The sequence below is a fragment of the Carcharodon carcharias genome, chromosome 7, assembly GCF_017639515.1.
Source record: "Carcharodon carcharias isolate sCarCar2 chromosome 7, sCarCar2.pri, whole genome shotgun sequence".
In the NCBI taxonomy this organism is placed as follows: Eukaryota; Metazoa; Chordata; class Chondrichthyes; order Lamniformes; family Lamnidae; genus Carcharodon; species Carcharodon carcharias.
The window spans coordinates 53,244,061-53,260,381 of NC_054473.1; the positions used below are offsets into that span (position 1 = coordinate 53,244,061).

The following is a 16,321-nucleotide window of genomic DNA, read 5'->3' on the forward strand; positions in this document are numbered from 1 at the left end:
TGCAACTATTTCTTTCCATATGTCAGACATGAGACAGTGGCTTTCAATTTTCACAAAAAAATAAACTGAATTAGAGATTAGAGAAACTACAAATAAAAACCATGAAATCAAATATAATAAAAACGAATTTTATTTGCTCAGTCATCTTGAAGCAGAGGTCAATTGTTTCATTTTATTTGTTGTACCATGTGTTGTCACCTCCTTTGACGCTATTTGTCAGATCTAAGTTTGTATGGTGTTATGGATATGAAATGGTTTCTTCCATAAGCATTCCTTTAGTCCATTGCAATAGTTAGTTAATAGTGGGTTTCAATATTAGTGTTGCCAAAGATCAGTAAACAATCACAGCGTGGTTGTATTCATTTGAGAAAAACATTGCTGAGTCAAAACTATTTTCACAAACCTTATTATGCCTGGCTCTTCTCATGTTCAGGCCACTATATGTTTATGACTTTCACGGCTGGTGCTGAAAGATGGCATTTGAGTGTTCAGTGTCCTCTAATATATTTCAGTGCAATGAAAGCAATAGGGCAGCAAGGACTGCTGAGAGCTGAGTCTGGACCCCACAATATCTTGTTTCAGCACGTCAGCCTTTGAAATTGTGAGCAGGGAACAATCACTATTGGAGGGCAGCTAATATTTGGTAATCTTGTTTCTTTTTTAATTTTACACTTAAAAATTACACACATACTGATATTTCTAATCAAGTATCTAAAAATGAAACCTCTGTGTCACATATCCTGCAACATTTGTTCAATCCCATTAAACATTTCTTGTCAAAAACTACAACAACTCGTACTTTTATTTCTTCTAGATCAAGAATAAAAGAACAGGATTATTCACTTAACTTACCTCTTGTGATCTTAGCCACACCAGTTCCAGGCCTTGGGAATTATTGACTGGTCAAACTATCAAATGAACTGACTTCCCATGGATTTGGAACTCCATTCAGGGCACTTGAGTTCATGTTGCCCATTGAAAAAAAATCAATCCATGCTTTACTACAGTGTTACATAAAGAGAAAACAAGATTTCAAGTTTCTCTCCTGAATACACTAAGGCAGCCCAGTTCTATCACTCCATTCAGACCAAAATGACAATAACATGGTGGATGTACTATAACCCAAAGATGCTGGTAATGTCTATTTCAGATGCAGTGACCTCTCCATATCACTGCAGACAAACACAGATCAGCACACATCTGCCTTCATAAGATACCTAAAACATTTTTGCTATATAAAGGTGGAAAATTCTGATGGCAACATGCCAGTATTATGGCAATGTATGGGATCTAATTATATCAAGATTGGACATTTCGTCCATGCAAAGCTGACTCATAGGCCAGGATGACTGGGTGATGAGGGGAAGTTTCCAAGAGTCTATTCTGGAAAATCTTTTAACCTCATATATAACTAGGAATAAAAGATCTTTGTGTATGCTTGTTGTAAGGTGTAGGGCAAGGTTCAGTAAGTCTTACTAAGGTATTTGTAGTCTTAGGTAGTTCAACAGAAAGTATTTATTAACTACCAGAAATTATATACATAGGTACAGTAAAAGTTCAAGCTAGGAAATGTCTCCATGCTTGCCTCTACACACAGCTCTGTCCAGCACTATATTGACCCCTGGGTTCAGGGTCATGTGTTCTCTTACAGCACTGTGTGGGCAGTACTGTACGCAGTCCCACATTAACCCTTTATGTGACAGACCCTTATACTATGCCTCCCCCAAGTTTTTAATCCAACATATTTACACGTTATCCCACTTTACCCCCATGCATTTATATCATTATTACTACCTAATCTCCCTCTCTCAAGTCTCTGAATTCCTAGGTCTGGAGGCCTTATAACCATTCCATATCTTGTTCTCACCACTGTCAGAGGAGTGGTAGGCTCTGCTGCTGCAGATAAACTCTGTAGAATTGGAGGTTGTTCTGGCATCTGGGTGTCTTTTCATCCTCTTATTCCATTCTTTGGCATTGAATTGCACTTTGTCAATTCCCCAATTGTAGTGATAGATGGTGGTTGGTCTATCCTGCTCTTCACAGGACAGATGAAATCTGGGCTTGTCTCTATAGCATTTTTTTCTCTTCTTAGTGCAGCTCGCTGTGACGCATGCTGGAATGGCAAATGGCTCTTCCTCTTGTGAGGGTGTGGCTTGGTAGTAATCTCACCTTTGCATTTGGCTGTGTGATAAGCTATCATCAATGGATAGTTGATCTTTGGTTCCAGCATTATTTGTGCCACTGTCATACTGGCTGGGCATTGCAGCGTCTGCTATGTGGCCTCAGGGTTTCTCTCTCCAATCTGGCTGGAGTTGAAGCTCTTCTCGCTGCTGGTTCCTCTCGTGACTGTCATCTACTTGAGGTGTTACAATAACCATCTGAACGGTTGGGCTGGTCTGACCAATGAGGGGCTTCTGGCACCTGTAATGGAAGTAGACAAACCCCAGCTCTGCAAATAGAGAAAGCAATTCAGAGCTGAAGTCCCAAGCAAGAGAATCTTTCTTTTTGAGCTCTTGGGAACTTGCAGTTCTGTATGTTTTATGACAGTGGTTGTCTTGACATTTTCTGCCATTTTGAGGAGATTCAGGGCTACACAGGATCTCTGTTCGAGAGAGAAAAAGACTGGTTATGGATGACGTATGGATGATGCACATCAGCTCAAAGATTTGTTTGCCACCATATCTTAACGGTTCCAGTGTTATGCCTATGACCAGAAGTCAGATTCCTCCGGGCTCATAAAGTGGTGTTTCTGTTGTTCGTAGCCAGAGGTCCCTCAGCCATGGTTCTTTGTCTGATATGACTAGAGCACTGGCTCTCGTGCCCGATTTAAAATTTGTGAGATGGCCATTAACCAGGATGTCTGCATTCCAGAACAAAAATCTAGAATCTTTACCTCACCCAAGAAGCATGGTTGTGCGTCCTCCGGCTGTGCTATCTAAACTTCATGAATCCTCTTGGGGTCTTCTGTGCGTTTTGATATTTTGACTTTGCACAACTTCCCGAAGTGCCCTATTTGTTTGCATTGGAAGCATTGGGTTGAAATTGCTGGATAATTGATCCTGCCTGTGGGGATGCTTTGCTCCTCAGTGCTGGCATGGTCACTCTACTGGTCAGTTAGAATATTGCTTCCCTTGGAGTCAAGTCTCCCTGCTTCTGTGCTGCTTTATTAACTGGACAATGGGGTTTACTTTGTACCATGGTTTGCATTCTCCCCTCATTATGGATCTCTGCTGCAAATGGATTTCAGATTGCCTGACAATCTGCATGGCCTTCTCAAGGGTTAGATCTTCCTTCACTTGAAGCATGTCTGAAAATGCATTGTCTACCCCTCCTACAACTATTTTATCAATGATTAGCTCAGATTTCAGGTCCCCAAAATCACAGCCTTCAACCATTCTGTACAGCTCATTGACAAAGGGGTCAGCAAGTTCTCCTGGATGCTGGACACATTTATTAAATTTAGCCCTTTCAAGGGTTTTGTTACTTCTGAGGTTAAAATAAGCATTGAATGATTTTAAAACTTCATCAGATTTTGCATATGATTCGTTATTTCCTTGTCTAGCTGTTATATCATCAGTTATTGGGCCTACCAAATAAAGCAGTGTGTTAACTTACTCAGCTTCTGTCTTTTCATCCAGAACTTAAGCAATCATGTACCTAAAGAATCTCTTTCTCCAATTTTACAATTGATCTGGGCCTTGGATAAGTCCAAATTGATCAGGAAGAGTGGATTATGGATCCTTGGTCAAAATTTTTAAAATGCTGATTCAGCTTTAAGAGTTTTCTGAAAGTCCAAGGTTCTTCACAAAGGGTTTTCCCTTGCTTGCTGGTTTCAGCAGGTTCCTGCAGTAATGGTGCTCATGATCTCAGCATTTAACTTTTTTCAGGTTGGCTGCCTGGATCAACTGGTTAGAGACTTCACCGTTTTAGCGCAACGTTCTCAGGTCTTGGAAGCATTCAATCCCGGCTTTTGCTGGACTTTTAAGCTGCCTACCCAGTCATGATTAATTATTAGTTAATTAGTTCATTTTTTTTCCTTTGCTCGGAGTGAGCTCAGCCATCACGTGTTCAGGTGTCAACTTGGGAATCGGGTTTCTCAGATTGCAATTTAAATGGCAATTTCTGGCCACTGCAGTGTTTAACTTTTCTTCAGGACTTGACTTTTCCAGGAATTTTAAATTTTAGCTCACCCCTGCTAGGTCTGCTGGCTCTGCACACTCGGGAAAAGCACAAGACATGGGAACTGCAGGCATTGGCCTTCATTCACTCAGAAACCTCTTTGAAATGAGTTCAGGAGCAGAATTTTGCTGTCGGCGAGCAGGGGGCGGGGCCCACTTGCTGACACATAAAATGACGCAGGATGATGTCGGGCGGAACCCCCAATGTCATCCTGCCCCATTTAAATTTTCAGGAAGGCGGGGCACAGCAAAATCAGCTGTGCACCCGCCGACCTGTCAATGGCCAATTGAGGCCATCGACAGGATCTTTTAAACAATCAAAGGACCTTCCCGTCCAACCTTAAGGTTGGCGGGCAGGCCAGGAGCCCCGGCGGCAAATAGAGAAAACATGAAACCTTATCCACCTGCGGGATGAGGTTTCATGCAGGATTCTAAAAAGTTTAATAAACTTTTACTGTAATTTATGAACATGTCCCATCATGAGGGGGGCATGTTAGGGAAGTTTTTTCTCTATTTTTAATCTTTTTAAAAATGCAAGCAATCTCCCTGAGGCAGCACTTAGCCTCAGGTAGATGTGCTCTCTTTAGTGTGCATGTGTGAAAGAGCACACTCTCTTTTTTGGGGAATCCCCCCCAGCCGCCTGCACAGGAAGCACATAGTGCTTCCCGCCGGACGTCACCACACTGGGCGGGCCTTAATTGGCCCGCTCACGTCAAATGGCTGCTGGGCCCGCTTCTCCAGCAGGCATCATCTTCCCGCCTGCTGGAGATTGGGTCAGGCCTGCCCACCCAGCAGGCAGAAAATTCTACCCCAGGCCTCCAATCAGAGCTATAGTAGCCTTGACTTAGCACATTTGACTTCTGGTCTAGTAGCCTGAGAAATTACAAGCTGGACATCCATGAGTTTCAATGGAGTCTTCTGCTGCAGTGATGAATTTAATTTCTGCCTTCAGCTTCCAAGCCTTTCTTTGGAGGTTTACTCTGGTGATTTTCTTCTGCGCCTTTGCTTCTTGAGCTTTTCAGGTCAGAATGCTTCTTTGATTCTTCCTTCAGTTTTCTAGGATTTTAATTTACTTCTGCAATCTCTGTGAGGTTTTAAGTTGTTCCATTCGCCACCACCATATTGTAAGGTGTTGTGCATAGTTCAGTAGATCATATTAAAGATATTCATAATCTTAGGTAGTTCAACATTAAGTATTTATTAACTATTGGAAACTATATACATAGGTAAAGGTCCAAGCTAGGAGCTGTTTCCAAGCTTGCTTCTGCGCACGGCTCTGTTCACCATTACAATGACTCCGAGGTGCAGATCAGGTGTTCTCTTACATCAGTATGTGGATGCTACTGTACTCAGTCCCACATTAACCCTTTATATGCCAGACCCTTATATTACAGTACCCTTTCCTGAAAGTATTTTTTTTAATTCAAAGTTATGGTCTAGCCTAACCTTTTCTATAAATTGTCTAATTTTGCTCCTTTCACAACTTCAGGATATCTTAAATTATTTTGCTGCCAATTAAAGTGCTTTTGAAGTGTAGTCACTGTTGGATTGTAAGAAATTCAGTAGCCATTTTACATTCAGCAAGTACCCAGCAATAAGATAACCTGTTTTAGTGATATTGATTGCAGGATAAATATTGGTCAGGACACAGGGAGAATTCCCTTGTTCTTTTTCAAATAGTGCAACATAATCATTTACATCCATCCAAGAGCACACTGTCTTAATTTAATATCTCATCCAATGAATGGTATCTCTAACAGCATAGCGTACCCTCAGTACAGTACTGAAGTGGCAGCCTAGCTATTCGAGAGGGACTTGAACCCACAACCTTCTGATTCAGTGACAAAGTAGCTACCACTGATCCAAGGCTAACACCCTGGGAACCTATCATGATTGCAGAAATGTCAGAACTTCCATTGTATTTTCTCAGGCTACTAGACCAGAAGTCAAACGTGCTAAGTCACTGCTACTATAGCTCTGACTGGAGTCCTGAACTCATTTCAAAGAGATTTCTGAGTGAATTAAGGTCAATTCCTGCAGCTCCAATGTCTTATGGTTTTTCAACCCCTTTCCAGAGTTTCCTTTTTAAACAGAGAATACATTGAACTGCTAAGGGCATCTTCTCTTAATATAGAAGTCCATGCAATCCAACATGCAATAATCATTAGAGTGTACACATTCTACTATAGTACATAATGTGATTGACAATTCATGCATTAACATTCTGTGCACCGAGCATTATCTGAAGCAGATTAACCATAGCTTGTGGGCAATTCCATAGCCTAGGAGTCTTTAGAATTAGTATTAAGGCTCAAAGCACAAAAAACCATGAGCTACCTGGCATAGGATAAGAAAAACTTATTCCCTCATGTTTTCTGCTGACTGATGCTACACTTGAATACAAAAGGCTACTGCTTAAGAACATAGACTATCTTATTCATAACCTTCAATTTATTTCTAATTATACTAAGCTGAAGATAGGCTCTGGTATGATCAAGCACTCTTCATTTAAGGCAGATAGTCCGTTCACATTAAACTACCCTTCAGTTTCTGAATAATATACTTCAATCACACCTTAGGAGAGTATCATACTTGAACAGCATGGTGTGATTATTTCCTTGCTGCTTTAAAAATGAATCATTCGGAATTGAGACAGCAGAACTGTCTTTCCTTATTGACCTTTCTCACCACTGAATCATTCCCTGCAAAGGAAACTGTCCCCTCTGCTTTTTGTGCTGAGAACAAAGGGATGTTTGTACTGAATTTCAGATATACCTTAATTATTTCTGAAGCAGTTTCTCACATTTATCAATAAGATGCGAGTCTAATTTATTTTTTTATTTTTTTTTAAACAGTTGCCACTTGTCATAGTACATTACATAAAGCATACACCTTACATTGTTCATCTTCAGCACTGATATAAACTTATCTCACTAGCAGCCAAGGGCAATGAATGAGACTGCTTATATTCACCTATACAACAATCTCTAAAAATTGCAGTTGTGCTTAATATTAAATATTACAATTGGGTGAATGTTTTGAACATCATTTGGTATTACGGAATGCTTAAATGCCTGTTCTGCCATTCAACTAGATCATGGTTGATCTTCTACCTCAACACCATCTCAGTATTCCTTAATATCTTTAATATCTAGAAATCTATTGATATCTGTCTTGAATACACTCAATGACTGAGCCTCCACAGCCCTCTAGGGTAAAGAATTCCAAAGCTTCATCATTCTCTGAGTGAAGGAATTCCTCCACATCTCAGTCCGAAATGGCCTAGTCTTATTCTAAGACTGTGTCCTCTGGTTCGAGAGCCCCCAGCCAAGGGAAACATCCTACCCTGTCAAGCCCTGTAAGAATTTTGTATGCTTCAATGAGATCACCTTTCATTCTTCTAAACTCTAGAGAATCTAGGCCCAGTCTCCTCAATCTCTCCTCATAGGGCAATCTCGTCATCTCAAGGAACAGTCTGGTGAACACTTATTGCACTCCTTCTATGGTATATATGTCCTTAGGTAAGGAGATCAAAACGGTATGTTATACTCCAGGTGCAGTTTTACCAAGGCTCTATACAATTGCAGCAAGACTTCTTTACTCTTGTACACAAATCCTCAATCTCATAGGTCTGTTCTTTTCCTTGTTGCAGAAGAGAGCAAAGCACACAGAGGGAGATAGTTACAGCTAACTCTCCAGCCAATATGCAACGAGCAACTGCAGTGGAGGAAGCATTAGAGATCATTGGAAATTCCACGTGCCTGGCTAGCAGAGATGAGGAGGCAACTCCAAGCCACCTGGGATAATAAACATCTGCCGCTTACATGTCATGTGGCTTTCAGTCATGTTGACTTGACTTCAACTGTGAGTGAAATATGATCATCTTCATAACGATGACGTGCAACATTCTTAAGTTGCCAGTGCTCATTTATGTCTTTAATCCCCTACAATGGCCTTCACACGTGCAGCAGGAGTTGCTGGATGTCACTGACAACTCTTCAGAGGAGCTAAAACCTTCTGAGGCTGCACAAGCACAAGACTCAAGCACACTGGGCACCAGTTCAAAAACTCAAACTTCAGTGGGACTTCATAGATAGATACGTTTTCACCTGGAGACTCACACTTCAAAGTTAGTGTAAAGTCCATAATGCCCTGAACCATTTGGATACCAGCCAGAACCGTTCATTTTGAATGGGGTCATGGCAGGCAAAGTTGACATAAGTGCCAGCCCTGACAAACAAGCCTGTCAGTCAGTCATCTGTCTTTTGCATTTTTGAGATCCTGATTGGGAGATCCTGGATATTTTTCCTGACGAGCATTGGAAGGTTCTGTGAGCTAAAAGGTTGAGGGCAGTGGTGGCTTTGCCAGTCAGTGATAACGCATGGCTACCAGGTTCAGCAGGGAATAGGTCTTTTTCTAAGAGGCTGCAAACGTCAGTCACTACCTGACACAATAACCTGAGCTTCCTGAAATACTACTGCTCAGACATGTTAAGGAAACTGAGCTTCTATTTATAGACAATTTTGAGAGTTGCATCCCCTCTGCTACTGTGCTCTCTGCTGCTCCTTTCTCTTGTGTACAGCCTTACATCTGTGACCAGTAAACTACAGGTACAGATGCTGCTGGTTATGTTGCTCCTCATCTGAGGTCCAATCTAAGGCAGCCGAAGCAAAACCCATTCTCATGTTGTAGAACAAAGCTTCAAAATGCAGAAAGTAAACTTGCAGCAAAAGTGCTGTAAACAAACTCCCTACTGCCAACAGGTAAGAACACATCTGTGAGTACTGAGTATTTAGTTTCCATGACATGGATTGACCCCCTCAGATGGCACTCTGTTCTCATCTTACTTTCACTGGTGAGCTTCAGGAAGCCCAGGAAACCTTGGGCCCAACACATAACACAAAAATCTGTGTATCGCTACAATTGAGCGATTAACTTCTGTCAATTGGCAACCCGCCTCTCCCGAGGTGTTTGTGCGCAAGTGGCCTAACACACTTGAATGAAATGCAGAAGTCGGCAAGTTGCAGCAGGCTTACTGACACGTTTCACCAATTTTATTGATCAATTCTATTCACCAATAGAACTAGATCTGTTGAAGGGTCATGAGGACTCGAAACGTCAATTCTTTTCTTCTCCGCCGATGCTGCCAGACCTGAGTTTTTCCAGGTAATTCTGTTTTTGTTTTGGATTTCCAGCATCCGCAGTTTTTTTGTTTTTATGATTCATCCCTAGTTGCCTTTGAGAAGGTAATGCTGAGGTGCCTTCTTGAACTGCTGCAGTCTATGTGGTGTAGGTACACCCACAGTGCTGTTAGGAAGGGAGTTCCAGGATTTTGACCTGGTGACAGTGAAGGAACAGCAATATAGTTCCAAATCAAGATGGTGAGTGGCTTGGAGGGCAACTTGCAGGTGTTGGCGTTCCCATCTATCTGCTGCTCTTGTCCTTCTAGATGGTAGTGGTAATGGGTTTGGAAGGTGCTGTCTAAGGAGCCTTGATCAATTCCTGCAGTGCATCTTGTAGATGGCACACACTGTTGCCACTGTGCATTGGTGGTAAAGGGAGTGAACGTTTATGGGCTGCTTTGTCCTGGACAGTGTCAAGCTTCTTGAGTGTTTTGGAAGCTGCACTCATCCAGGTAAGTGGGAAGTATTCCATCACATTCCTGACTTGTGCCTCGTAGATGTGGACAGGCTTTGGGGAGTCAGGACATGAGCTAATCGTCATAGGCTTCCTATCCTGTGACCTGCTCTTGTAGCCACAGTATTTATATTGCTAGTCCAGTTCAGTTTCTGGTCAATGGTAACCCCCAGGATGTTGATAGCAGGGGATTCAGTGATGGTAATGCCAATGAAATTCATGGGACGATGGTTAGATTCTCTCTTGTGGAGATAGTCATTGCCTGACACTTGTGTGGCGTGAATGCTACTTGCCACTTGTCAGCACAAGCCTGGATATTGTCCAGGTCTTGCTGCATTTGGACATGGACTGCTTCAGTATCTGAGGAGTGGTGAGTGGTGCTGAACATTGTGCAATCATCAGCGAACATCCCCATTTCTGACTTTATCGTGGAAGGAAGGTCATTGATGAAGGCTGGGACTAGGACACTACCCTGAGGAACCCCTGCAGTGATGTCCTGGAGCTGAGATGACTGACCTCCAACAACCACAGCCAACTTCCTTAGTGCTAGGTATAAATCCAACCAGCAGAGAATTTTCCACCTGATTCCCACTGACTCTAGTTTTACTCGGGCTCCTTGATACCACTCTCGGTCAAGTGCTGCCTTGATGTCAAGGGCAGTCACTCTCAATTCACCTCGGGCATTCAGCTCTTTTGTCCATGTTTGAACCAAGGCTGTAATGAGGTCAGGAGCTGAGTGGCCCTGGCAGAATCCAAACCGGGCGTCAGTGAGCAGGTTATTGCTAAGCAAGTGCTACTTGATAGAACTGTTGATGACCCCTACCACCACTTTACTGATGATCGAGAGTAGACTGATGGGGCGGTAATTGGCCGGGTTGGATTTGTCCTGCTTTTTGTGTACAGGACGTACCTGGGCAATTTTCCACATTGCTGTGTAGATGCCAGTGTTGTAGCTGTACCGGAACAGCTTGGCCAGGGGAACGGCAAGTTCTGGATCACAAGTCTTCAATACTATTACCGGAATATTGTCAGGGTCCATAGCCTTTGCAGTATTCAGTGCCTTCAGCCTCATCCCAGGTATTGGTTGAGTGAACCTTCTCTGAAATGGAGAATAAATGCTGGCCCAGCCAGCGAAACCCACATCCCATGAAGGAATTAAAAAAAAAGTGCTGTAGTTTTACTGGAACAGCTTAGTTAGGTGCACAGCTGGTTCTGGAGCACAAGTCTTCAGAACTACAACCGGGAGGTTGTCAGGGCCCATAACAATTGCTGTATCCAGTGCCTTCAGCTGGTTCTCGATATCATGTGGAGCAAATTAAATTGGCTGAAGACTGGCATCTGTCATGCTGGACTCTTTGGGAGGAAGCAGAGATGGATAATCATCCTGGCAGTTTTGACTGAAAATGGTTGCAAATGCTTCTGTCTTTTTTTGTCAAGATGCCAGAAATGCTACTATCAAATAGAAATTATATAAACTATCATAAGCAGAGGCCACTTATTAAGTGTGAGAAGTGAGGTACTACTTCATCTAAACTGCCAGAACAGAAGCTGTAAAGCTGCCTCCAGTCAGAGTACCTGACGGTTCCACTTTTTAATGGCCAAGTAACTCCCAATGCAGTAGGTGTTGTATTTTTTTGCTGCATCATCACAAAGACTACACAAACATGGCAGCCAGATGACCAGCTTACATTTTGGACTGTGGTAAAGGGTATGGGCGCATGCACGAGAGGCCCACACAAGCTGGTTTACTGAGGCATCATTACCTATCCAAAAGGTTGCTAGCTACCACTGACCATAGGTTTACATTTTTTAAAAAACTGACTTCATTAATTTTTCCAATATTGAGTTTTATCTTTAAAGATGTTGTCATAGAAATTACTCTGCATATGGATAATACATAAATTCAGGAAACATGAATACCAGAAACAAAAGTAATCTTAATGTCATGAAAATCATCAGCGGCATGGAATCATTTCACTGCACACCTTGAATTGAGGAAAAGATACAAACTGTCATGAAAATATAATCATTTTCATAATATTATTGTAATTTATTGTAAAGGTAGGTTGATAGTGGGGTTTGGATTAGTTTCTCTGTGAGTAGGTGTGTGGGCTTTAATTGAATTGCAGACAGCTGGTCTGGGTGCTTTGATGTATCAGAAGGGAAACTAGGTTTGAAATGCTAAATACGTAAACATGGTTGAAGCTTTAGAATGTGAGGTGTGAAGAACATTTGCACTTTTAGATAAACTAGAGTCATGAATTTCAATGAGATGGTAAGGTGTTGTACCTAGTCAACAGAGGCTAAGCCAAACAGTGTGTTTATTTTTCCCAAAGATTACTGATAATATGAGTACTATGAAAAGATTTATATTATGCAAAAAGTAAAGTTGCAAAGAGATAATGGAACAATGGGATTTACATTAAAAAGGAAGAAGCATGTATAAAGGAAATGAGGTTGTGTGTAAGGAAAGAAGGAATTCTAAGATCTAACAAGTGTGAAAAGGCTCTAGCCTCTATGCGCCAAGCTGCTGTCTCCAGCAACCGAAGCTAAGAGAATTAATTTTAAATATCACTGTCCAGGGTATTGTGTGCTTTACCTGGGTCTGTTGAAATCTGTGTTTTACTGCTGCCTTAACGGAGGTGTAACTGGGAGCTAGATTAATTAGGGGATTTAGGAGTTATCATAGTAGTAATTTGTAGACCTATGTATGTGCTTAAAATAATTTATTTTATTAATAAATGTTTAAAAACAGCCTCTAAGACTCGGTGGACTTATCACTACTGAATTCAAGGCACGCATCTCAAATTGCAAAACAGTTGTAGCAGCTGTTTCAAGTTTCCCTCTGGGATTTGAGCAGCTCAGCATTTACCATCTGCCATGCCATAACAAAACTGTAATATTTTCATTAATAGTTCTATTGCTGGAACTACTGTCGATTTTCATATTGCCTGGTAGGTTCTATGGTACTATAATAATTCTAAGATAGATATAAATTAATATTGAATATATTGTGGTATTCAGATTGTATGCTAATTGTGTTCTGATGTTCTTCCCCATCATTAAATACATGTGATACACGACAATAAAGATAGATTAATTAGAATCAATAAAGTATATAAGTTTTTTGCATAAGATGCAAGGAAGTTAAATTACAATATACACAGTCAAACTGCTGACAAAGTTGTGAGTACAGATATACCGTGCTACATTTTGTAAACAATTATTATTTATGATTCAAAGAGGATTCATTTAATTTTCGAGTTAGATTCATTTCCGACAGCCACTATTTATGCAGTTTTAATAGATTTTATTTTTCCATGAAACAAAATTGTACAGTTTGTGCAAAATTTCCAATTAAATATTGGCTGTTGCTATTTGGATAGCTTCATAAACTCTCCAAATTATAAATTTATCTTTTATCAGTGCTAATATTTTATTAAAGCTTATGTTCACACGATTTGTTTTTTACAGTTTTCCTCAGCAATATCATAAATGAGTCTGTGTAAATTATTGATAGTCGACAAATATAGCCATGAACATTCTGATGCTTAACTCTGCTATTTCTAGCAGATCGAAAGTGACAGGTTTGGTTTTTATTTCAGTAATAGCGCAGAACCTTTAGGAGAATTGTTCTATAACTTTACACTTAAGATCAGTGCACAGTAAGACTGGCTGCTATTTCAATTTACTTGCCTTGGTGGTTTTGACCTTGTTGCCACTGCTGCAGGACCATCCTGAAAGGTCTGGAAGAACCTTGCATTCCTCACCCTCTAGGCAAGGATTCATATGGCACCACCACTTCTGCATCACTACAGAGGCTAGAAAAGAATGGAAAGAAACCGATTCCCGATTAGTGATGGGAGATTATGCATACAAATGGCATAAAACAAATGAAATGGCTTAGGTTTCATTATTTCAGTTTTAGACTGAACCTTGAACAGAACAGCTATTAAATATCATTTACTTCCTTGTCTGGCTGCTAAAGTCAATTTATTTTTATAACTGGACTTTTGAGCTCCATTTAGTAGGCTTATAGTTCTAACCAAGGTAAATGGGTCATATTTATAAGTAAAATTACCTGAGTTGCAACAGGTTCTCCAGTTACTAGCTGTCAAATGATAAGACTCCACCTTTGCACAAATGCATTGATTTATATAATTTAAAGCTCTTTGGTTTTAATTTTGCTTCCTTGCTCCATTCTATTGTTCACTCCCTCACAACTACTCATCTCTGCAGCAATGTTTTTCAGCTTTGAAGCCGTAACTCTCCAACCCCAGGATATGCAATTCAATGAGAGGAAGACATTTTCCCACAACAGAAAACCTCTCCTCCCTGCCACCAATAAATGGCCTGGCTCAACACTGACTAAAAGGTGGAAGATATATCGGCAAATGGATATGGTAACATCTTTTGCTGGGACCTGAATTAGTGCTCGTGGATCGGTTGCATAAATGTCCAAGCAATTTTTAATTAAAGTACATGCAGACATGAAAAATATTGACGATGAGATAGGGACTGCTGTTGGTAAAATATTGCAGCAGCTATCCTGCAGGTTTTTTTCTGCATGCCACTAGAAGCTATTTTTGCAGGTTACAAAAGTGAGAGAATTCCTATGAGACACGGTTCATTCCATATGCCTTTTATCTAAGTGGATTCAATGCATCTAGTAATAATTGAGGAAGTATTGAACAGAAAGGAACACATTATTAAGTATTTTAACAATAAAGGGTTTGTTTAGTCTGGTGCCAAACTGAAGTGAAAGAGCCATTACCAGACCCCTTTAGAGTTCATCAGTGATAGTGTGTCAGATTTCATATACATTAATTAAGTAATTATCCTTTCCCCTTTGTATAATGGCACTAATGGAACTAGTGCTCACATTCATATTGTGAAAAATGAACTTCCCCTGTTCAAAGGGATTACAAGTGGAAAGTACACTCAGTGTGGTTACCAGTGTTTGTGGATTTTGTTACAATTTCTACTAATTTAACGCAGGTCTTTAAATGTCAATAATTCAGTAATAAAAAGGGAAAAATTAACAGTGGGGGGTAAGGGGGGTTATATTTTGTGGTCTCCTTTCCCTTCTTATCCTAGATACTTGAGCTTTCATATTTCTCTAGTGGATGGGTTTTAACTCACCATTTCTTGAGAATATCTTCAACGATCCTGATGAATAGATGGACTTTTAAATGAAGTTCCAAAAATAACAAACAGAAATCCCTTCTTTCAAGTTTCTTTTGGCCATTGAACCTATCCTGTATCCTTATGAGATCTTTCTCACAGCTTCAGTTAGTAAACGAGCATAAAACAAAATCAGACCTCATTTCACACAATCAGGCAAACTTACTGAACAACAAATAGGCAAACAAATAAACAATAATGCATAAAATGCATACAATGCAATAGATAATCCACTGTAGATAGACTAAACTAGTTGCTAAAGCGGAAACTAATGTTCACAATCTCTAGGCAAAACTGTTAATTAGCCTGCATATACAGTGGATTGAAAAGTAGAGATATTAGATAGGATAAAATTAAATAGAATGAAGGCGCTCAATAGGTTGGCATCACTCAAAGTTAACAATTCTCCCAGTCCAAATGGGATGTATCCTAAGTTGTTGAAGGAATAATGATGGAGATAGCAGAAATTCTGACCATGATCTTTCAATACTCCTTGGTTATTGGAATGGTGCCAGAGGACTGGAGCATTGCAAATGTAAACCCCTGGTCAAAAAAGGGGAGCTGAGAAAATCTGGTACTTTAATGGTAGGAAAACTACTCGAAACCTGATGAAGTTCTTTGATGAAGTAACAAAGAGGATTGATAAATTAGTGTAGCAGATGTTGTACACATGGATTTTTTATGGGCATTAGATAAAGTACCACAAAGCAGGCTTGCTCAGAAAATAGAGGCACATGCCATTAAGAGGGCAGTGGTAATTTGGATATATAATTGGCTAAGGAATAGGAAACAAAGATTAGCAATGAATGAATGATTTGCCTTCTGGACAGGAGTCAGAGAGGTCTCCTAAGGGTTGGTGTTAGCACCATTCCTTGCTTTGTTATACCTGGACTTGGGTATTGTGAGTATAATTTCAAAGTGTGTGAATGATACAAAATTTGGCAGTGTAGCAAATAGTTAGCAGTGTAGGAGCAGACCACAGGAAGATACAGACTGTTGAAATAAGCAGATGCAATGCAGATAAGCATGAAATGATGCACTTTGAGAAAAAACATGGAAAGGCAGCATAATCTAAACGGTGTCATTTTGAGGGAGAAACAAAGGCAATGGAACCTGGAATAGAATATTCACAAATGCTTGAAGGTGGCAGGGCAATTTAGTAAGGCAGTTAAGAAAGCAAATGGGGTACTTAGCTTTGTTGATAGAGGCATTGAACAAGGGAGCTTGAAGCTAAACCTCTGCAAATCACTGACAGACCTCAGCTAGAGTGTTGTGTTCAAATGTGGGCACTACATTTAAAGAGGGATGTTGTAATGATTTGA

At 40.5% G+C, this 16,321-nt stretch overlaps 1 protein-coding gene across 1 annotated transcript in view; it reads right to left on the reverse strand.

Moving 5' to 3' along the window:
* Positions 1-2,282: 2,282 nt before the first annotated feature.
* Positions 2,283-16,321, reverse strand: part of tafa4b (TAFA chemokine like family member 4b) — a 195,901-nt gene continuing 181,862 nt past the window's right edge. Inside the window, exons 5-7 of the mRNA XM_041191618.1 lie at positions 13,508-13,636; positions 9,026-9,058; positions 2,283-2,449 (exon numbers count right to left, since the gene is read on the reverse strand). Of these exons, the coding sequence (XP_041047552.1) occupies positions 2,283-2,449; positions 9,026-9,058; positions 13,508-13,636 (329 nt within the window). The remainder of the gene's footprint in view (positions 2,450-9,025; positions 9,059-13,507; positions 13,637-16,321) is intronic.